The sequence below is a fragment of the Diabrotica virgifera genome, chromosome 1 (genome assembly GCF_917563875.1).
Source record: "Diabrotica virgifera virgifera chromosome 1, PGI_DIABVI_V3a".
In the NCBI taxonomy this organism is placed as follows: domain Eukaryota; kingdom Metazoa; phylum Arthropoda; class Insecta; order Coleoptera; family Chrysomelidae; genus Diabrotica; species Diabrotica virgifera.
In genome coordinates, this window is record NC_065443.1 from 318557658 (window position 1) to 318581542 (window position 23885).

At 34.1% G+C, this 23885-nt stretch overlaps 1 protein-coding gene across 3 annotated transcripts in view; it reads left to right on the top strand.

Moving 5' to 3' along the window:
• LOC114332646 (ecotropic viral integration site 5 ortholog) overlaps nucleotides 1-23885 on the top strand; it is a 129868-nt gene that overhangs the window by 85614 nt on the left and 20369 nt on the right. For all 3 annotated transcript variants that reach the window (XM_050653367.1, XM_050653368.1, XM_050653363.1), the window contains exons 4-9: nucleotides 1781-1972; nucleotides 7461-7820; nucleotides 12075-12233; nucleotides 19019-19255; nucleotides 19353-19688; nucleotides 22973-23140. In XM_050653367.1, coding sequence (XP_050509324.1) covers nucleotides 1781-1972; nucleotides 7461-7820; nucleotides 12075-12233; nucleotides 19019-19255; nucleotides 19353-19688; nucleotides 22973-23140 — 1452 coding nt within the window. The remainder of the gene's footprint in view (nucleotides 1-1780; nucleotides 1973-7460; nucleotides 7821-12074; nucleotides 12234-19018; nucleotides 19256-19352; nucleotides 19689-22972; nucleotides 23141-23885) is intronic.

Sequence of the window (23885 nt, forward strand, 5' to 3'; positions counted from 1 at the left end):
CACCCCCGAGAAGGGGTGGCATCCACCCCCAGGGTAAAAGTGCAAGTTGGCACCATGTCACCTTTTTTCCTTGAGATATACTCTAACCACTCACCAATTTTCATGCAAATCGATGAAGGTTCAACGAAATCGGAGGTAATAGCTCATATCCACCTTCAGTGACTGCAGTATGTTTGAAACATTTTTTTCTACGTTACAAATTCTTGGTAAATCAATATTCCCCCTACGAGGAGGTTTTAGAGGGAAGTCCGGAGGTAAGAGCGGCATACTTTTTTGCATCTTTTTTTGGGGTCTCAAAACTGATATTCTCAACAACATTCAGCTCTTCGTGTAATTTTTAGAGGTTTAATGGCATACTCGTCCCTGGCGACTTTACTGAGTATAAATAGTTTTTCATTTTCATTACCAAATTCCTATCTGTCTAATTTAAGTGCAATTTTCCGGCGTGTCAGACACTGATTAATTGCAGACTGCAATTTATACATTTTCCAAGTAATTACTCATAGGACGAGACATTTTAAGTCAAGCCAAAGGAAAAATTTTGATTTGATTTAATTTTGTCTCAATCTGCAACGGTGCAAATGGTTGCAACTCAATTTAGACCAGGGAAATAGATAGTATTTCCGTGCCTTTGACAATTTCTTTAAGATTTATGGATGTCAATAACCAAGACCTATAGATATGTTCTCTGCAGTGGGTTCGGTGGACTTTTTAAATTATTAACAGTTAAGTCCAAAAATCCACAAGTTTAAGAACTTTCGTCCACCGGTAAAAAGTAAAGCATTTTTAACGAATTTGGAGATAATTATTTAATAAAACACGTTTAAAGCTCTAAAATAGTGATTTTTGAATGTTGACTTGCCAATTTGTTATTTAGAAAACTACTCAGCTTAAAAATTCTGAATTTTTCAATAAAAGTTAATAACTATTGTATTGTATTTTATTTATTTAGCGTATGGCTACATCACAGTTTTTGTATATAAATAAAGAGGACATGGACAATACATTGTAAATTACAATAATTAATTTTTACAAACAAAAATTTAGTTGACAAATTCAATCGACTCCGACTCCTTGGTCACCACCACCATTAAGAAATCGGACGGATTGCCAGGATCTGATCGGGCATTCCTCCACTAAATGTTTATCTTTGAACACCGCATCTGAAAAGTGAGTTGGAGCACCTGCCTCAGTTTGTTCTTATTCTATTCTGTTGTTCTATTTATTCAGATTCGTCTTGGTTTAATCATCTCATCAATCATCAATCTTCTCGCCAAAGTTGGTTCTATGTTATATTGAAATTCCTTTCAATAAAATAACTACATAATATTGTAAAAATGAACCTATAACCTTGATAATTTGATTAATCACTCTGAAATTTTAATCATTGTTAACACTATAAGACCCAAGTTTCCACGCAATATCAAGGATGTAGGTTCATTTTTTACAATAGTTATTAACAATTTATTGAGGATTAAGAATTCTTAGGTTTTTTACAACTTTCTAAGCAAGAAATTAGTAAATCAACATTCATAAATCACCATTTTAAAGCTTTAATCGTGTTTTGCCAAATAATTACCCCCAAATTCTTTTAAAATGGTTTATTTTACTGATATACGAAAGTTTTTAAAATGGTGTATTTTTGGCCTTAATACCACCGAACCCACTGCAGGGAAATTTTTTATCTAATTTTCTTGACTAATTTTAATGTTTCGAATGTAACAATCTGGAGAGGAATTCTAAAAAAAACCATTTCTTGAAAAATACATTTCATTTACAGACGAAATCGCCATGTGAAAAAGTAATACGTCGTGATATAGCTAGGACCTATCCCGAGCACGAGTTCTTCAAAGAAAAAGACGGCCTAGGCCAAGAATCTCTGTTCAATGTCATCAAAGCCTATTCTCTGCACGACAGAGAAGTCGGATATTGTCAAGGTACCGGCTTCATTGTGGGACTGCTACTCATGCAGGTGAGTCATTTATGTGTATTGGTTTTCTTTTCTTATAGATTGTATCAGGACCGGTCCGCCCAAATAGAAACAATAATAAAACGTTATTTCAATACATATTTTTTGACGTTATTGAACTTTTATTATTCATAAATCAAGAGATGCGGACATTATATTTTGCGGTATTTTTTAACCCACCAGCGGATGAGAAAATAAAATTACACGAACACGCAGATGAGGCAAAATGAAAAATTTCAAAAAATATAAGTATAGGTACTGGTACTATTATACCTTATACCTCTGTTACAATCATCTGGTATTGTGTTTTGTGTCCACATTTGTTGTATTAGCTGGTTTATTTCTTTATGTAATTCTCTTCCTCCGTATTTTAATAATTCCACTGTTATTTCATCTTCTCCTGCTGCTTTTCCGTTTCGGAGGTTTTGAATGTCTTCTGTGGGAATTTCTACTTCGTCGTTATCTTGTATTATTAGGTCTTACTTCTTCATCGCGGTGTACTTCCTCCGCAGTGAATAGCATTTTTTCTTCTCAATATTCTTCCCATAATCTGCTGATCTGTTTGTCTTCAAACACGGTTTCTCCTTTTTGGTTTTCTAGCCCTCTTGTTTTAATGCTGGACGTATTTTTGTTGCTCTGGGTTTTTTGTAAAATTGTTTTATTTTATGATTTTTTCTGTCTTTTTCAATATCCTCCAGCTTTGCATTTAACCAGTCATTTTTCTTCTTTTTATTTGTTGCGTTGGCTTTGTTTTTCGCTATTTTGTATTCTTCCCTATTTTGTTCTGACGGGTTGTTGATCCATGTCATTCTGGCTGAGTTTTTTTAGAGTTCTGTCTTTTTCGCTGTCTTGATCGTACCAGGTCTTTATTTCATTTTGTTGTTTTTTTCTTGTCACCTTTCATTTATATTTGTGGATTGACTAGTCAGGTTGGATATATTTTCATTCATCTGTTGTTCAAAGTTTTCTCTTATTTCAGTCTCTTCTAATGCTCCTAGATTCCATTTATTAGAGTTTGTTTTAGCTTGATATCTTTTTTTCCATCTGAGAGCGCTCATTTTTATTATTACCAGAAAGTGGTCCGTGTTCGCATTTGCCCCTCTGTAAGATCTCGTGTGCAATGTTTTTTGTACTAAGTCTTTGGTTGCTAGGGCGTGGTCGATTTGATTTTCACTACCAGACGGGTGTCTCCAGGTTGTCTTATGTTTTTTTGGATGCTCAAATTTTGTCGATAGGAAGGTCATGTTTAGAGTTGCTGCGAGTTGAGAGATTCTGTGGCCATTATCATTTGTTTAAATGTATCGTTCCTTTTCCCTTTCTGATTAGGTCTTTTAGATATCCTTCTTTCCCCATTTGTGCGTTTGCGTCTCCCAGTATTAGTAGCATGTCTTTTTTTGGTATATCATTGCATTCTTTATTTAAGTTTTCGTAGAATTCATCTTTTTCTGTTGGATCGGATGTTTTCAGTTGGAGCATATATATTTATTATTGTTATATAGGGTTTTCCATCTTTAGTCTCAGTGTGGCCATCCTTCCCGTCAAATTTCTAATTATTGTCCAATAGATTTGTAATTATTGTCTTTGTAGAAACATTCAAAGGACTTTTTGAAGTTTTACTTCTTTAGGCGCGATTGAGATTGAGGGTGAATTTATATTGATCTGCGCGCATGCGCACACCGACAGTATGGTATTAGTCTTTATACGGGCTCTGATTGGCTGTTGAAATGATCTGTCAATAATTGTTCAATATGGAGGTTATCGGTAAACAAAAATGTTGTATAATGTATTAGTTTTTATTGTTGTGAGGACAGAAATAAAATCAAATTTATAATTATAGTGGCTTTTTAAATAGTTTTGAAAAGCCACAGGTACGTAATTCTAAATGTTTCAGTTGTATTCCAATAAAAAATTATCTTCGTACCTATTTGGAAAATGTACTTACCTAGTACTTGCTATGCTATACCCCTAGTAGGCAATGCTTTAATTTACATAATCTGATTACGAACAAACTTTCTACAAATTTTCATCTAATGTATCGTTTTCTTACTCTATATATTGTTGTATTTTAATTCGACAAAAATCAAACTAATAAAAATTCATATAAACAAAATGTCAAAAAGTTGTTCAGTTTGTGTATATTCCCACATGACGTATACGCGAAGGTGGTGCAGTTTGAAATCGCTTCGACTCTCGTACGGCGGGATACACGGGAAGTAGGTTCAAGCCCAATGCAAGTTATATCATTTTTTATTTTTTTTATAGATTTTATGATTGTAAGTATATTATTATATAATTTTTTTCAGAAAATACGTATTTAATTAAAATTTTTGGCAACATATTGTTCAGAAATCATTTGTGGCGTTTTTCAATGTGTTTGTGTGTGTTTTATTCTTTTATTTTTTTTAATTTTTGGTATCGTTTTAATAAAAATTTTTGGAAAGTAGTAGAGAAACTGTTTAAAGTATATTGATTTCGTTGAAATCATATAATAGAAGTATAACTTCTTACGTGCGTACAAAGTAGATACATTCTTTTTTTATTAGATGAACAACGCACCAAATCTTATATTTAACCAATTCTGCAGTTTTGTTTTTTGCCATGTTTTCCTGGATCTTCTTTTTCTTTGAAACAGTCCTCGAATTTCTTTGAGATAATTTTAACCTTTGGGTTTTCTTATAATTTGTTTGAGATTGTCCCATGCTGCTGTTTGTATATTTATGGTTAGGTTCTCTGCCTCTTCATCAAGTTGTTTATTATTTTTGGTTGGAACTTTTAGATCAATTCTGTCACTTAACTCTTGTCTAAAGCTAGCCCAGTCATTCTCCATGAATTCTCTGCTCGTATTAATGTATTCACCAATGATAAATTTTTCTCTAAGCGTGTTGAGAAACTGGACGTAATTTTCTTTTTTTAGATTTTGTTTTGGTGGTAATATGCAGCTGTTATTGTTACGTCATATTTTTTTATTTTGACATTTATACTAGCTACTAGCTGCCTGGATGACTTCAGTCTCTATACCTTTTCTGTCGATACAAATTCCATTATTTTTTACTATTAATGCCTGCTCATCTACTCTAGGGTGTTGCACAAGTCAAGAGATTCTGAATAAATCATTACACGCTGTGATCAAAATATTTTTATGCATCATCTCTAGTCACGATCATAGTGGAACCAGGAAAAACCTTGGCACAAAACAAACGAAAACTAGTCATTAAATTTACTGATCGAGTCAAATCTATTTTTAAGTAAAAATAATTTCTTCAGCATGTGTTAACATTTAATATTTTAGCATTTAATAATCTTGCAAATAATTAGAGAAATGATTCATAAACGGTAAAAGCAGAAATGCAGATATTCAACGGTACGATGGTTTGTTCATATTTTTAACATTATAATAGTTATGATTTCCGGTTCTTTGTATTGATGACGTAAGAGTCTGCTACCAACAAATTTGAATTTTAACAAAGGTGAATAAAATATAGGTAGCAGAGTTTCAGAGATAAAAAGAGAATTTGCTTGCGTTTTATTGATTTTATTTCTAAATTAAGTCACTCTTTTCGGTAAAAATCAATCTTTTAAGGAAGATAAACGTGTGTGTATTTTGCTTAGCAACTGCACCGTTAAAGTGGAACATATCGATCATTCAATCTCGGAAAAAGAAATTTCAAGACACGATGAAAATCGGTCCAAGTAATAAATAATATGTCATGAATAATATTGACATACCAATTATTATTGAATGTTATGTATTGTTAAATTGAATTATTAGTATTGATAAACGAAAAATTACCAAGAAATACACAGTCGGTGAATAAATTATCACTACTTAGCATACATAATTCTCAGAATCTGGTAATGGATTACAAGAAATTTTGTTGTTTGATTGAACAAAGTTGAGTGAAACGATTACTTTATTCATTATTATCATAAAGATGACTAGAATATAGCTCAGGAAAAGACATAGGACAAATAATTGTACAATTTCGTTTGCTTTACTTTTTTATATCCAAGAATAATGTCAGTTTTCTTTCTTTCTTTCTTTGTAGATTTATCATTAGAAAAAGAGTGTGATATCCAATGCAAAAATTTTATCGCACAAACATCAAAACTTTTTGTTTTCGTCGTTTATGAGAAAGTGCTCAAAATGTTTGAAATATTAATCGGTTCTAAATGGTGGGCAAAACCTCCTCCTAGCCTCAGTTATGCAGGATTCCTCCAACGTAGCCTCGATGATATTCGATACCGCACACAGGGATTCTTCGGCACCATCGCTGTCTATGCCAGGAACCTATCTGCTAAAAAAACGGCCACAACCATCAATTATCGGCCGAATCGCCCTGATTGGGGCACAACGTCGACACGGCATTCACCAGATCGCTCGTTCACTCACAATGTTCACGCATTTTCACACTTTTTGGCCTCACTGCTTAATCCTTTTCTCCCTCTCTCTCTCTCTCTCTCTCTCTCTCTCTCTCTCCCTGTTCATGTTCAATCTCGCCACCTCTGACTCTTTTCTTCTTGCTTGCTCCTGGGCACCCTGTATCCCTTCGGGTCGCCTTTCTTCCTGTTCCTTTCTCTCCAGCGTTCTCTTTACGTATCTCTGAAGTGATCTTCACTGATCTGACGACTTAATCATCTCCTCCACCAGTTCCGTGACTGATTGCACCCTACCTTCTAGCTCTCCTCAAGGACGCTCTTCTCGGCTACCCATCTTTCGCATCAACAGTGTGTGAGACAGTGTCTAATATCCCAAATTACAAGCATTTGTCACTTTCTGCCTTTCTTAATATCTAGTAAAGGTATGTCCTGAAACAACCGTGTCCTGTGAGCATCTACATCAGGAAGTAATTCAAACGCCAATGCCTATAGTCCATCCATCTTCTCAGATTAAGAATCAGTGACTTCGTCTACTACCCCACCCTCTTCATCTCGTCGCATTCCTCTTGCCACGTCATAATGAGTCTTTCTGCGTTATTTAAACGTTCTCTTGCTATGTCTTCATTTCTTTTGTCATATACTCTTCCTCTTTCCTTCACTGGCACGTGCATCGGAATATACTGGTGGTATACTGGTGTTACCACCCTCACTAAATTAGTCCTATCTGCTAGGGTGAGCTGCTTTCTGTATGCCTTTGTTAAAGCTGCTGTATCCCAAACAGACGCCTTCATAGGCCAGGTTCCACAGCGTGAGTCCTGTGTACGACCCCCACGATACTTCAACCACCATGTCGACCAGCACTCCTTTTTCTACCATAATTTTCCTATCCGACGGTTAGTCTGAGACCAAATCCATCAAGTAACCCAGATACCTTCCCTCTCGTAAAACCTTCATTTCTTTTTTTCATCTTTCTTAAGATGTTAACAGATCAATACTGCCCAGAAAACAATCTCTAAAGTTTCCATAATAAACAACAATTGATCGTACAAACGTGATCTTATAAATTTTTGGCAATTTCGCTAGATATATTTCAAAGAATCTTTATATTTTTCAGATGCCAGAAGAAGAGGCATTTGCGGTACTGGTCCGCATCATGGAAGACTACCGCATGCGGGACATGTTCAAGCCCAGCATGGCGGAACTGGGCTTGTGCATGTACCAACTGGAAAACCAAGTCGCCGAATACTTACCGGACCTCAATCAGCACTTCCAATCTCAAAACTTCCACACCTCCATGTACGCTTCGAGCTGGTTTTTGACGCTGTTCACGACAGCGCTTTCTCTGCCGTTAGCCTGCAGGATTATGGACGTGTTTTTGTCGGAGGGCATGGAGATCATCTTCAAAGTGGCTTTGGCGATGTTGACGTTGGGGAAGGAGGAGTTGATGTCGTTGGATATGGAGGGGATGTTGAAGGTAAAGAATTTGTTATTTTCGTTTTTAGGTTCAACAAATGATACAGGTACGCGGCATGAAACCCGACCTGATCCAGATTGGACAAAAATATGGCTAGAAACAGCAACGATGAAAATCCTTATAAAAATCCCAAGGTGTAGAACGTTAATAACTGGATAGGAAACAGAAGAGTAGAATGGAATGACCATATAAGCCGAATGACAACAAATAGAGTAGTAAGGACAGCGAAAGACGGTTCCCCAATAGGAAGACGATCAGTGGGAAGACCACGAAAACGATGGAATGACAACGTACTGGAGGCACATTGAAAAAACAGTCATGTCTACACAAAAGAAAGAATAAGACGAAGAAGCTTCAACAAGTTTCATGTTTATTCTGATAAATTCAGATCACCGTTCATTAGTGTTTTAAATCCTGTTAGTACGACTCCCGAAAATAGTACAAAAGTTGTGGCATTACATGAAGATGGTCGCAGTCGCAGTATACGTTATGTTGCAAATCATTTGAATATTGCCAAAAGTACCGTCCATGATATTCTTACGAAGTATCATCAGACTGAAGAATACACTAGAAGAACAGAATCAGAAAAAGGTGGCAGAAAAAGGTGCAGAAATTAGCGTGATGAATGCTTTTTTAAAAATTTCCGCATTATGGAACGAAATGTTCTCGCTAGTCGTTTGTTAGAAGCTCTAGGAACTTCTAACTAGTGATGTTGATTATAGCTACCCTCGAGTATTCGTTACAAATAGTTACTTTTGTATAAAGTTATCATTTACTTACAGTATTCGTTACTTTGATTACTATGATTACTTTTGTTACTTTTGTATTTGAGTGCTGGTAATCATATCGAGAATCATATTTCTCAGTAGGTAGGTATTTTGTATAGGTATTCCGATATAACAACGACCTTCACCGATCTGTTTAAGGGATAAAAATGATTTCATTACTTTTGTTACTTTTGTATTTGAGTACCGGTAATCATATCGAGAATCGTATTTCTCAGTAGGTAGGTAGGTATTTTGTATAGGTATTCCCACATAACAACTACAAAAGTCGTAATCGTTACTCGCTCTGATACGATTGGTACGAAGTAACGAAGTAATCAGAGTAATCAAAGTAATCAAAACAGATACAATAGTCGTTACCCGCTCTGATACAATTGGTACGAAGTAATGAGAGTAATTCTATATTAATTTTAGAGATCGAGTGTAATTTTTTGCGATTATTTCATGAATAAAACTGTTCAAAACCAAAATTTTATTGTAATTTATTTATGTAAGTACAAAATTACTACAATTAAACACACAGTTGTTATAAATATTTCACTGTTGAAAGTCATCACTTTTATAATTTTTAAAACATTAATTGTCATTAATGTCACTGAGTGTATTTTTTCGTAGCAACGAAGGGCATCTGACGTAATATACTTGACGACGGGCAATTATCAAAAATTATCGATTTAATTTAGATTTATGTAGCTTTCTATTGGTCAGAATCTCCTATGAATGAAATAATCAGAGTAATCAAAGTAGATACAATAGTCGTTACTCGCTCTGATACGATTGGTACGAAGTAACGAAGTAATCAGAGTAATCAAAGTAATGATTTGTCTCTCTGTATAGTAATCGTTACTTTTAATACTTCGAATAGTTACTTTTTCAAAATCACTATTTCTAACGTGTTGTAATGTTTTCTGACCAGTCGCTTTTTGCTTATGATGTCCAGATGGACGCCAACGTGTATGAAAACCCGGAGAACGATTTGCACCTTGCTGTATTTTACCCAGAACGTCATTTGGTGGCGGAAGTGGAGGTGTTACGGTACGGACGGGTATTTCTTTCAACGGAAACAGTTAATTAATTTTCATCGAACATGGAATTCTAATAGCACACAGATACATACGACAGAGTCTATAGGTCAATGTTGTACCCTACGCCCTTTTCATTGGGGATAATTTCTTATTTATGCATGATAATGCGCGTCCATATACTGCGCGAATCGTCATGGACTACCTAAACACTGTCGGCATTCCCGTTTTAGATTGGCCGGCCTGTAGTGCTGACATGAATCCACTAGAACATTTATGGGACATTTTCGAAAACAATATTAAAATGTGCAAACCATTAACCAAAATCTTAATTTCCATAACTGTTTTTGTTATTTTATCCACAACTTCTTACTTCTAATTATGCTAACACTAACGCCCAGTGATCTATTTATAGGACGAGACAAAATTAAAAAATCCAAATAATAAAACAATTTCATGTATATTTTCAAATTAATATTATTTGTTCTCTTGTTCCCCGATCCGAGACAAAACGTCATAATTGATTGTTTTGGTGTTATTAGCTAATATGTAATGTTTATTTTGGCATTTGTTTATTGTTCAGTTACTTATCTTTAAATGACTAATTTATCTATATTTTTATTCAATTCTTATCTACTTGTTGGTTAAAACGATAACATGCTGATAAGATAGCTAGTTTTTTGTAACACCTGAAATATTTTATGTGTTTGTAATATGAATGTCATTAAACAGGTAATTATTATAATAGATTTCTGGGAATAATTTTTAAATTGCTTGAATTTTGTGATATATTTAATATTTAATACCTATTTGCCCTCACTAATTTAAAAATAATGTTCATTTGTCACCAATACCGTTATATAGCATAGTCTTAGTAAGTTTTTAAACATAGATCTAGCAAACTGATAGATGAACAGTTGTTCCTCTTTTCAATGGAATGGATTTTATTCTGCTGACTGTCGTACTAGATGTGGCAGCACTGTGGAGCTGTCAAATAGAGGGTCTATTTGTAAATATAATAATCATTCTATAGAATAGGGAAGAATACAATTTTAAAGAGTTGTATTTGAAAAATTTTTATTAGGCAATCCTAATAAAAGAGATATATATCCATATAAGAGATATATTTATTTAAAATAACCGTTTCCGGCTACATTACAGAACGTTTTCGGAATGAAAATTTCATCTTCAATGTCTGCTACAAGGTATATATCTTAAAAACCACTAAATACATGTATGAAAACTTTTTAATGTTTTAAAATTGGCCATTTCTCTTAGAGGTCTTTTTATTAGAGAGTGCTTTTTTATCACATCATCAAGTTAATGCATATACAGTGATGAACATGCTAGTAACCGGCAAAATAATGCAAAAGATGGAAAACATATTAAGTTGTGAGATAAAAAGAGATGAAACTAGTAGAGGTGGGAAATTTAGCGATAGAAACCTATAAATTTGCAATATATCGATTGTTCCCACCTTTAGACGTATCAGACTAGTTTGGAAAATACCACTGTGACAGTGATAGTTTTAGTTGACATACTCCTCTGATACAGTCGGAAAAATGAAAGAATGCCCATGAACGATCACATCAATCACTTATTTTGTATTTACTGTCTTTTTCTATAACGTTTGTTATTTATAGAAAAAGACAGCAAATACAAAATAAGTGATTGATGTGATCGTTCATGGGTATTCTTTCATTTTTTCGACTGTATGTCATAAAGATGGGAAACAATCGATATAATGCAAATTTATAGGTTCCTATCGCCAAATTTCCCACCGCTACAAAGTTCATCTCTTTTTATTTCATAACTTAGTAAATGTTTTCCATCTTTTGCGTTATTTTGCCGGTTATTAGCGCGCTCATCACTATAGGCCCTCTATTCACCGTTGCCAAATTTTAATGTTTTGGTCTTGTGTTACGGGGACTATGGCTTGAGGGAAGTAAGACACTGCTGACAAGAACAGAAAACAAAATACTATTCCCATTTAAAAATATCTCGTAACACAAAATGTTTCGTAAAATTCCCAAACTATTCCCATTTAAAAATATCTCGTAACACAAAATGTTTCGGTACTTATTTTTTCTGACAAGGTTCTGAAACATATACAACTTATGTTGCACAACCACAACTACGATACAGGTTACACAAACATATGACACAAAAAACACATAAAACAGTCAATAATTTGAAAACTACCCTCAAAATATTTTCAACCACACGCATGCTGTTGCTTACAAGATCGAGGCTAAGTTTGCTAATTTTGAAATACATATCCTAATAACGACTGGATTTTAGATTTTGGCAGAATTTTTTAAAAATAATGTTTTTTGAGAACGATTTCCGGATGGGTGGTCGAAACGTCAAACATTAGTTGGGTAAAAATGTAATTTTCATTACAATCAATAACACAACATAATATTAATTTTTTCTTGTTTTTACAGTATTTCCAAAAGGAGCTTCCCGCTCACGCCGAAGCTGATCCTGAGGCTTTGATGCAGACGGCCTATGAGATGAAATACAACGCCAAAAAGATGAAGAAATTGGAGAAGGAATATATCGTGATCAAGACCAAAGAACAAGAAGAAATGGCAGAGTTAAAGGTAAATTAATTAAAATGTTTAGACCTATGTGCTATTTAAATCTTCTTCTTCTTCAAGTGCCATCTCTGCGATGGAGGTTGGCAATCATCATAGCTATTCGGACTTTAGAGAGGGCTGTTCTGAAAAGTGCATTTGATGTAAATTCGTACCATTCTCTAAGGGCCGGTATTTCAATAGCTACTTAAGCTTTTGCTTAGCTAAGCCTGTGTCAAAAGTTAAGGAGAAGCTTAAGCTGGGTGCCGCATTTCCATCATTTCCTTAACTAAACTGATGCTCAGCTGTAAAGTTAATTGGTTTGGTACCTCTGAATACGTCAAAGTGCCAGAGCTAACTGTTCTGAGGTAAAAACCACTACTGTTGACATTTAATTTTATCTTGTCATCTGTATCAATGTTATTTTTACTTCACTTAATTTTGTGTACATGGTACATGTGTTTTTAGTTTATTGTCTATATTTTCTCTGGTTATATTTTTATTGTTATTTTGCATAAGCAATAGATCCGTCTTTGTAATTTTGTTTATTGGATATATTCCTTAAAATGTCCAATTGGAATGTAAGTTTATATTTGTAAAATAGATATACCTACCAAACATTGTAGAAATAAACAATTTTCATGTGCCTACACCTTCCAAAAGTAGTAAGAATTTTAATAATCGTTATTACGATTAATAAATTGATAGATTATTATTTAATAATCCAATAATAACGTTATTACTTAAAAGTTGGGTTTTAAAACAACTCTATAATTAATAATCTATAGAAATAACCTCAAAAAACAGAAAACAAATTTTAAGCAAAGGCTTAAACCAACTCCCGCGCGAGCTTAAAATTATTTGGTTTAAGCCTAGGCTTAAGCCTCAAATTTAAGTGGAAATACAGGCATCTAAGCTTAAGCAAAGGCTTAAAGTAAGCTTTGGCTTAAGTGAGGTTGGAAATACCGGCTCTAAGTTTGCGCAGCCATGATAATCTACGTCTCCTTGTGCTTCTTTTTCCTTGAACCTTTTCCTGCATAATCAGTTGGAGCAAGCTGTATCTCTCTCCACGTGCAATATGTCCGAGATATTTCGATTTTCTTTTTTTAATCTTCCTTATTCATCCTTCTCAGAATCTCTTTATTTGTGACGTGCTCTGTCCACGATATTCTTAGAATTACTCTACAGGGTGTCCCAGACTAATTTACCCACGCTATATCTCTTAAACGAATAGAGATTTTCTAATGGGACAAAAAGTGATATATTCTACTTGTAATACCCTTTAATATGGCGTACAAAAAAATTATCCACTAAATATTCATCCCTTAGTTACAACCCCTAACTTAAATTTTTTTAATAGCACCCTGTATATTTTTTGATAGTTTTGGATGTGGTCTTTTATGGTCTATTCAACACATTTTTTGAAAATAAAATCGGTTCGTAAATAACCAAGAAACGATCAGTTTATTTTTGTTAATTGTGTGTCCCAGACTAATTTTTCCAGGCTATATTTCGTAAACGAATAGAGATTTTCGAATGGGACAAAAACTGATCTATTACATTTGTAATGCACTTTAATAGGGCGTAGAAAAAAAATTATCCGCCTAAATATTCATCCCTTAGTTACAACCCCTAACTTTATTTTTTTTTAAATAGCGCCGTGTAAGTTAGGGATGAATATTTAGGGGATTAATTTTTTCTACGCCATATGAAAGTGTATTAGAAATGGAATAGATCAGTTTTTGTCCCATTCGAAAATCTCTATTCGTTTAAGAAATATAGCCTGGAAAAATTAGTCTGGGACACACAATTAACAAAAATAAACTGATAGTTTCTTGGTTATTAACGAACCGATTTTATTTTCAAAAAATGTGTTGAATAGACGATAAAAGACCACATCCAAAACTATCAAAAAATATACAGGGTGCTATTAAAAAAATTAAAGTTAGGGGTTGTAACTAAGGGATGAATGTTTAGGGGATGATTTTTTTGTACGCCATATTAAAGGGTATTACAAGTAGAATATATCACTTTTTGTCCCATTAGAAAATCTCTATTCGTTTAAGAGATATAGCGTGGGTAAATTAGTCTGGGACACCCTGTATACAGCAAAACACGAATAATCCCAATTTTTTCATTGATGTCGCATTCAACGTCCAAGCTTCCATCCCATAAAACAAAGTCAAGAAAACTTTGCTAACTCTTCTTTTGTACAGAGTACTCTTCTAATTTTGTCAAAATTTGCTCTAGCCTTTTATGTTCTGATTTATATTTCCTGGAAGTAATCATTTGTTGAGTTAATCATTGTTCCAAGTTATGCATATTTGTTCCCCAGTTTGACATTGATTTAGTTTATTAGAATATTCTTATTATTTCTTTGATTTTTCGATATTTTTAAAAATTTTGCCTTCTTGAAGTTCTTTGTTAGACCCGTATTCTTTTCCATAATCTGTTATTCTGGTCACCAGTCTCTGAAAGATATTAAAATTAAACTAAAATAAAAATGAAATAAATGGCGACTCGATTCTAGTTTTCTGTTGACCTAGATATCAAAATATCAAAAGGCACCGCTGGGAAAATATTCCAAAAATGCGGTTCAGAGAAACTATATGAAACGAGTCTTTGTACTCTCATACAGAGTATGGCATTAGTAAAAATACAAAAATAGACGGTTTAGTTTTGATTTAAATCTGTCTCCTGCCATCCCCCGATAGCGCTATTTCTAGGTCTACCTTTTGTCAAGGAGGCTATGCAAGAAGACAAATTTAAATCAAAACTTCCGTAGTTCTCGGTATACAATAAAACTATTTATACCGGAGTAAGGTTAGAACGCCCTCTAACGGGGAATAAGTGAAATAAATGGCGACTCGATTCTAGTTTTCTGTTGACCTAGATATCAAAATATCAAAAGGCACCGCTGGGAAAATATTCCAAAAATGCGGTTCAGAGAAACTATATGAAACGAGTCTTTGTACTCTCATACAGAGTATGGCATTAGTAAAAATACAAAAATAGACGGTTTAGTTTTGATTTAAATCTGTCTCCTGCCATCCCCCAGAGTATGGCATTAGTAAAAATACAAAAATAGACGGTTTAGTTTTGATTTAAATCAAAACTAAACCGTCTATTTTTGTATTTTTACTAATGCCATACTCTGTATGAGAGTACAAAGACTCGTTTCATATAGTTTCTCTGAACCGCATTTTTGGAATATTTTCCCAGCGGTGCCTTTTGATATTTTGATATCTAGGTCAACAGAAAACTAGAATCGAGTCGCCATTTATTTCACTTATTCCCCGTTAGAGGGCGTTCTAACCTTACTCCGGTATAAATAGTTTTATTGTATACCGAGAACTACGGAAGTTTTGATTTAAATTTGTCTTCTTGCATAGCCTCCTTGACAAAAGGTAGACCTAGAAATAGCGCTATCGGGGGATGGCAGGAGACAGATTTAAATCAAAACTAAACCGTCTATTTTTGTATTTTTAAAATAAAAATGTATACCATTTTTATTCAGTTGCAATCCGAAGGCAAAACAATCTTATTTTTCACTTAGAACAGGGAGCGCAGTCCAGCACTGTGAATCGACGATTTTCAACTCTTATTGGAGTCATCATCGGAGATGCGTAGGCCTGCTGCTCTCTGCTCGACAAGGGCGGATCCAGAGAGGGGGCCATGGCCCCCTCCGAGAAAAATATAAATTTATATATTTGCAGTCCAAATGTCTTTAGTTTCAAACATATACTATATAATTAGGTTCAAGGTGCAAATTATTACTGTGTCATATTTTACAGAGGACCGACGTATCCCACGTGGAAAACCTTTCTCTAAATTTGAGATACATGTATAGAATAACAATATTCGTGAAGACTTTTGTCAAGTTGATTGACGCTTATGAGAAAAAAAAATAATTAGTAAAACTTACAGTTGTAGAGTAATGAGCTCTGAAGCGGTCGGTGCAGTAACAGAAATAAAAAAGATCGCAACAAATGCAGTAAGATGTCCTTGCTTGAATTACTTATATTTTCAACAACTCCCTTTCAACTTCTATTAATGTATCGTCCATCAGAAACACAGTGGGAACAATGAAGTCAGTAATATCATTTTTAACATGTTAGCCAAGAGAAATGAAGTTTTAAAACTGAAACTCGGACAAAATTTAACAAGTTTATGTGAAACAAGATGGGCTGAGCGCCATGAAAGCTTAATCCAGTTCAAATCTGGCATTTTACATAATTTAAGTACTAACATCTATCTCAACATGAAAAGATCTCAAGACTGCTACACTTGCATCAACATTATGCACATCTGAGTTTCTAGTAGCAATGATGTCACTGATTGACAAACTAAAATTAATATTGCCATTAAGACGACTTCTACACAAACAAAATCTCTTGATGCTAACCTGGCGACTAAGGCTGTTTCCAATAGATACCATGCCGACTTTGAAAGACAGAAGATCCAACTGCGAAGAAAGTTTTAGTAAGATCTTTACTGAAGTTAAAGATTTAGCAGACGAATTGGATGTTAAAGTGAAGTTACCTAGATTTGTGGTTAGACAGACTAAGAGAGCCAATCATTCAGGTGGACCAGAAGAATATTACAGACATTCAATTTACATACCTCTTCTAGACAATGTTTTAATCAATTTAACGTCAAGACTACATATCACTTCATTGGAATGTTTGTGGCTACGGGGCATTATTCCCACACTCCTAACTGATTCCCAAGGAGAAAAAGAAGTGGATTTATTAAAATATTTGAAGAAATAGTTGAAAAGTTTTCACCTATCATGGACATTGGTGATACACAGACAAACATTATCCTATTACCAGATGAAGTAACAAAGTTGCTTGACGTTTGTGACGCAAATGTCTTATGACATTTAAAGTACTATATTATGAAAAGTGCCTTAAACGCACCATTCTAACTCTAATTTTTTTAAAATTTCCCCAGAAAAGTATCCCCAAAAAAAAATTCATGGCCCCTCCCGAAAATCGGTCCTGGATCCGCCCTTGCTGCTCGAAGTGACCAAACCATGAAAGTTTATCCACGCATTGCAACTGACGTGTATGGATTAGGCGACTAGCGTCATCTGGCAATTGAAAGGTAAAGTTTTCAATCCTAATAGCAACAACATTAATAATATTGAAAAATATTAAAAATATTACTAAAAGATTTTTAAATTGAAAACTTATTGGTCCATTTCCCTGGTAACACCTCCAAGGCTTCCAAGGCAAGCCAGATGGATGCTGCAGTGAAGACAAAGGGAGGGAATTCTAAAAAGTTACAATTCACAACCCCTGTCTGCAGCTTGGTAAAGTTCCAACGAAAAATGGAAAAATATTAAAATGTTGTCAATATTATTAATGTTGCTATTAGGATTGAAAACTTAACCTTTCAATTGCCAGATAACGCTAGTCACCTAATCCATACACGTCAGTTGCAATGTGGAGATAAACTTTTAAGGTTTGGTCACTTCGAGCAGAGAGCAGCAGGCCTACGCATCTCCGATGATGACTCCAATAAGAGTCGAAAATCGTCGATTCAGAGTGCTGGACTGCGCTCCCTGTTCTAAGTGAAAAATAAGATTGTTTTGCCTTCGGATTGCAACTGAATAAAAATGGTATACATTTTTATTTTTATTTTATATTAGTATTACTCCTATAGAGTAACTAGGTCCATTTTCCGTTGGTACTTTACCAAGCTGCAGACGGGGGTTGTGAATTGCAACTTTTTAGAATTCCCTCCCTTTGTCTTCACTGCAGCATCCATCTGGCTTGCATATTGTAGAAGCCTTGGAGGTGTCACCAGGGAAATGGACAAATTAGTTTTCAATTAAAAATCTTTTAGTAATATTTTTAATATTTTTCATTATTATTAATGTTGCTATTAGGATTGAAAACTTTACCTTTCATATTAAATTAATATCCTACTCCTAAGTGCCTTGAGGCCAACCTCTATTGACGTTAGCGATCAATATGACAAATTTCTCTCTGTTCTGGGCTTGATGAATTAAATCATTTCCTGTTGTGTGGGTCCAATCTCTGATATTTCGTAGCCAAGATTTCTTTTTTCTTCCTATACCCCTTTTACCTTCGATCTTCCTCTGCTTCCTCTTTATAAGCAATTCTGCTTGTTTATTAGCGGATAGATACCTCTATGGAAGGTTGTCACTCTATCTTTTGCGCGGTTGACCGATATTTCTACCGATTGGTGATTTATCTCTTGCTATTTTGATCACACGTGTCTCCCTCATTATCTTTATGTGGTTATTCCATTAGTTTTTTTCTATTTAATGTCCATTCGTTTATATACTGTACGTTACATTGTCTTCTAACGTCATTACTCGTTTTTCGATCTCTCAGCGTATTTTCTGTAATTCTTATCAGTACTCTCATCTCTGCCGTTTCCAATAGTCTTTGTGTTGTGGCTATATCAAACCTTCCTTGTGGCTATACCTTCGGTCTTGCCTTTTAATATTACCTGGAGCTGCTCAAATTACCTATGGCGCATTATGTGTCCTTGATATGACGTCTCTGATAGTATTGTTCATTCTTTCCACTACTTCTTCATTCATAGTTCTGCTGGTCCAGCTTATTCTTAGCATTCGGCGGTACATCCATATTTCGAATGAATTCAATTTGTTGACGTCATACTGTTTTAACGTCTAGGTCTCACAGCCATATTGTAATAGAGTCCACACATAACACTTTAGGTGTTCTCAATCTTATTTATTGTGACTGATAGCTTGAAAATTAATATAAGTATTTGATATTTAAGAACACTTTTCATCTATATCTGTATTTTAGCGCCTGCGTCACGAAAACAAACAGCTGAGACACCGATGCGAGATGTTAGAAGAAGAAAGCAAGGCTTTGGCCGATAGACTAGTCAAAGGACAAGTTAGTAGGGCCGAAGAAGAAGAAACCACCTTTGTGGTACAAAGGGAACTTGATGCCTTAAGGCATACTCATCTGGAGACCACTCACCAACTAGCCCTGGCCAACGAGAGGATCAGAGCCTTGTCCTTGATGATGGAAGAAACGGTTGGTACATTGTAAATTAAATTTTTGTATTTCTTTTTTTCTCATTCATTGTTAATCATGCAGAACCTTAATAATTACGGACTTTTTTATTTTTTAGCACACCTCACGTCAATCTTCCATGGAAGAAATCACCCTAAAACAAGAGCAGCTCGTCCAACGCGAAGAAATGATCGAGTGTCTTCAAGAGGAACTGGTAAAAGTTCGTTTAAGAGAGGCAGAGAACGATGCCATCATCAGAGATCTTCGTTCGAGAATACACGAATTGGAGGAAGATAAAAAAACGCTTAGGGAAATCACTCCAGACAATAGCGTGGCTCATTTGCAAGAAGAATTGATCGCGGTGAAGCTGAGAGAAGCCGAGGCTAATTTATCGTTGAAGGATCTGAGGCAGAGGGTGTCGGAATTGAGCGATCAGTGGCAAAGACATTTACAGGTAATTGATGGATTCGGCCGTTATAGAATAGAATAGAATAGAAATATGCTTTATTGTCATGAAAAATTTAACAATTTTATAGACAAAGCTTACAAGAATCATAAATAAAAACAATAACAAATACAATTTACTAAAATTATACAAATCGTCAATTGACTTTACTTGATGGAAGTTCATTTTATCTAACAATAAAACACTGAAAACGTTTGTTTTCTATACTTCCACAAAATTTATTACAACTATGTGACTACAGCTGTTTCAGCAGAGTGCCTTTCTCAAGTGATTTAAATTACTATGGGTTTGCCTTTTTAAAGTCTTTAACTGAAGAGGTTTTTTTCTTGAGTTGGTCATTCAGAATTATATCTGTATTTTTCAATTTACTCATTTCCATAGATTCTAATAAAGATAGCTTAAGGCCTTTATTTTGAATATGCAGTTTTTGAAACTGTTCATTAAAAGAATAATTATGATCTAGAAGGTGAAGTGCGTATGTAGAAGTGTCTGTTTTTCTATTGTTGAAAGCCCTTTTGTGTTCTGCTATCCGTTTGTCAAAGGTTCTGCCAGTTTGACCGATGTAAGTTTTCGGACAGTCACCACAAGTTAGTTTGTAAGCACCACTCTGTATGTAGTTGTTTTCTCTTTCGGCTCTTATTGTTCTTAATATATTTGCTTAAGTTGTGGTTAGTTCTGAAAGCTGGTGTTATTCCTTTCTTTTTGAAGATATACTTCTTTAGCGGCGAATCGATTGAGGGTAAAATTTGATTGATCCGCGCGCATGCGCACACCGACAGTATGGTATTAGTTGTTATACGGGCTCTGATTGGGTGTTGAAATTTTGAAATGATCTGTCATGATAATTATTGTTCAATATGGAGGTTATCGGTAAACAAAAATATTGTATAATATTAGTTTTTATTGATGTGTGGACAGAAATAAAATCAAATTTATAATTATAGTGACTTTTTAAATAGTTTTGAAAAGCCGCAGTTACGTAATTCTAAATGTTTCAGTTGGAAATACCTAATAGTTTCAATACCTATCTATTTGGAAAATGTAAACAAAATAATGTAGTTACCTATTAGTAGGCAATGCTTTAATTTACATAATCTGATTACGAACAAACTTTCTACAAATCTTCATCTCATATATCGTTTTCTTACTCTATATTTTGTTGTATTTTATTGAGACAAAAATCAAACTAATAATTTTATTAAATTCATATAGATTTATGGTATAAACGTTTAGTTTGTGTATATTCCCACATGACGTATACGAGAGTTTGGTGCAGTTTGAAATGGCGTCAACTTTCGTATGGCGCGGTAGACGTGAAGTGGGTTCAAGCCCCAAGCAAGTTATTATTTTTTAATTTTTTTTATAGATTTTATGATTGTAAGTATATTATTATATAATTTTTGAAGATATTCTTCTTTTTTGAAAGTGGTAGATAAGAAAGTTAGTTTGATTTTTAAATAAAATAAGTACAAATAACCTTTTAAGTATATTTACTTCGTTTAAATTACCTATTATATAATAGAAGAATATCTTCTTACGTGCGTACAAAGTACACACACATTCTTTTTTTATGTATCTGGCTATTTTTTGTTGTTATCTTGCCAGTATATGTGATAGAGCAGAAGGTACTGGGTTCTTTCTGTGGTGGTGGATAGACTAATTCCAGGGCTTTCTTATGGAGTTATTGGTTTAAAATTTTGTTAATTGTTTGTTCGTTATAGCCATTGTTTACTGCTATTTGTTTAATGATGTTCAGTTCTATCTCGAAGTTATTTTTCTGGGAATTTCTGTCAGTTTGTGTATATCATAAACCTACCCATACTGACACAACTATACACAATTCATCATCCCATCCTACACAACACAAATTAGCAGCCTACCATAGCATGATACATAGACTGACAGAAATTCCCATGTTAAAAAATAACTTCGAGATAGAACTGAAAATCATTAAACAAATAGCAGTAAACGATGGCTATAACGAACAAACAATTAACAAAAATTTTAAACCAAAAACGCCATAAGAAAGCCCTGAAATTAGTCTATCCACCACCACAGAAACAACCCAGTACCTTCTGGTCTATCACATATACTGGCAAGATAACAACAAAAGTAGCCAGATACATAAAAAATAAAGGAATAACACCAGCTTTCAGAATTAACAACAACTTAAGCAAATTTATTAAGAACAATAAGAGCCGAAAGAGAAAACAACTACAGAGTGGTGTTTACAAACTAACTTTTGGTGACTGTCAGAAAACTTATATCGTTCAAATTGGCAGAACCTTTGACAAACGGATAGTAGAACACAAACGGGCTTTCAACAATAGAAAAACAGACACTTCTAAATACGCACTTCACCTTCTAGATCATAATCATTCTTTTAATGAACAGTTTCAAATTCTGCATATTCAAAATAAAGGCGTTAAGCTATCTTTATTAGAATCTATGGAAATTAATAAATTGAAAAATACAGATATAATTCTGAATGACCAACTCGAGACAAACAGCTCCCCACTCGTCAACCTCTTCAGTTATAGACTTTGAAAAGGCAAACCCATAGTAATCTAAATCACTTGAGAAAGGCACTCTGCCGAAACAGCTGTAGTCACATAGTTGTAATAAATTTTGTGGAATTATAGAAAACAAACGTTTTCAGTGTTTTATTGTTAGACATTTACAGGTATTCAGAATGTTTTTTACCTTGAAAAATATCTTCGATTGTCCCTTTTTATTTACTTTTCTACCATTATTCGCTGTGAGTCGATGAGTAGAGAGGAATAAATAGTTTTAGAGCGCTGTTAGTGGCAGTTTTGTGCATTTAACATGAACAATTTTACAAGAAAAGTACAAGTTTCAAAACGCGAGAGAGCTCTACCTGCGAATAAAAACAGAGGTAACCTTTAAATTTCACATAAACTTCATCTTTTTCTCAACGGCCTCTTGCGTAAGCAGTCATCCAGTCGCAGGAACTTTTATATTAAATATTATAATTATAATGAATAAATAAAAAAGCATAATTACTTTTACTATTAATTCTGTGTATTCGTTCAGTTTACAATAGTATTTCAGTTCATAATTTGTATTTTTGTAGATAAATATCTATTTTTCTCGTCTTGTAATATTTCACATACACCCATTTTACAAAAAAAGTACAATTCTCAAACCGCGAGGGAGCGCTACCGACGTAACTCACAGCAAATAGAGTTTTACGTTTATAAATCTACAAATATTTATTGTTATATCGTAAAATTGACCAACTCAAATTTTAGGACCACAAGCAGGACCCACCCCCTCCTTCGGACCCATTGAGCACACCTAAGAAACTACTTTTCGGTAAACTGGGACATAATGAAACTCAGAAATTGGAGGAGGAGCTGATGACTACAAGAATACGTGAGATGGAGACGTTGACTGAAGTTAAAGAGCTCAGACTGAAGGTATACACAGATTTTATGGTTTTATTTATTTTTATTAAGTCAACTAGTAATTTGTTACACTTACCGGTCACAAATCAAAAATTATTGGACGTCCCATATACATATTTACGCTCATTCAATTACAAATCGCTTAACACAAATCATTTATTCACATTTATCAATTACAAATCAGGCTTATCACTTCCGAATCACTTATCACGTGACAGAAATGATTAATTTGCACTTATTCCATTATAGAGCATTTACTTACGATTATTAAATGACAAATAATTTGTCACAAAATCACCTATCACAAACAATTTATTCACATTTATCGATTACAAATCAGACTTATCACTTCCGAATCACTTATCACGTACCAGAAATTATTGATTTTCACTTATTCCATTACAGAGCATTTACTTACGCTTATTAAATGAAAAATAATTTGTCACAAAATCACCTATCACAAATCATTTATTCACATTTATCGATTACAAATCAGACTTATCACTTCTGAATCACTTATCACGTGCCAAAAATTATTGATTTGCACTTCCATCTGCAATTCCATTATAGAGCATTTTCTTACGCTTATTAAATGAAAAATAATTTGTCACAAAATCACCTATCACAAATCATTTATTCACATTTATCGATTACAAATCAGACTTATCACTTCCGAATCACTTATCACGTGCCAGAAATTATTGATTTGCACTTATTCCATTATAGAGCATTTTCTTACGCTTATTAAATGACAAAT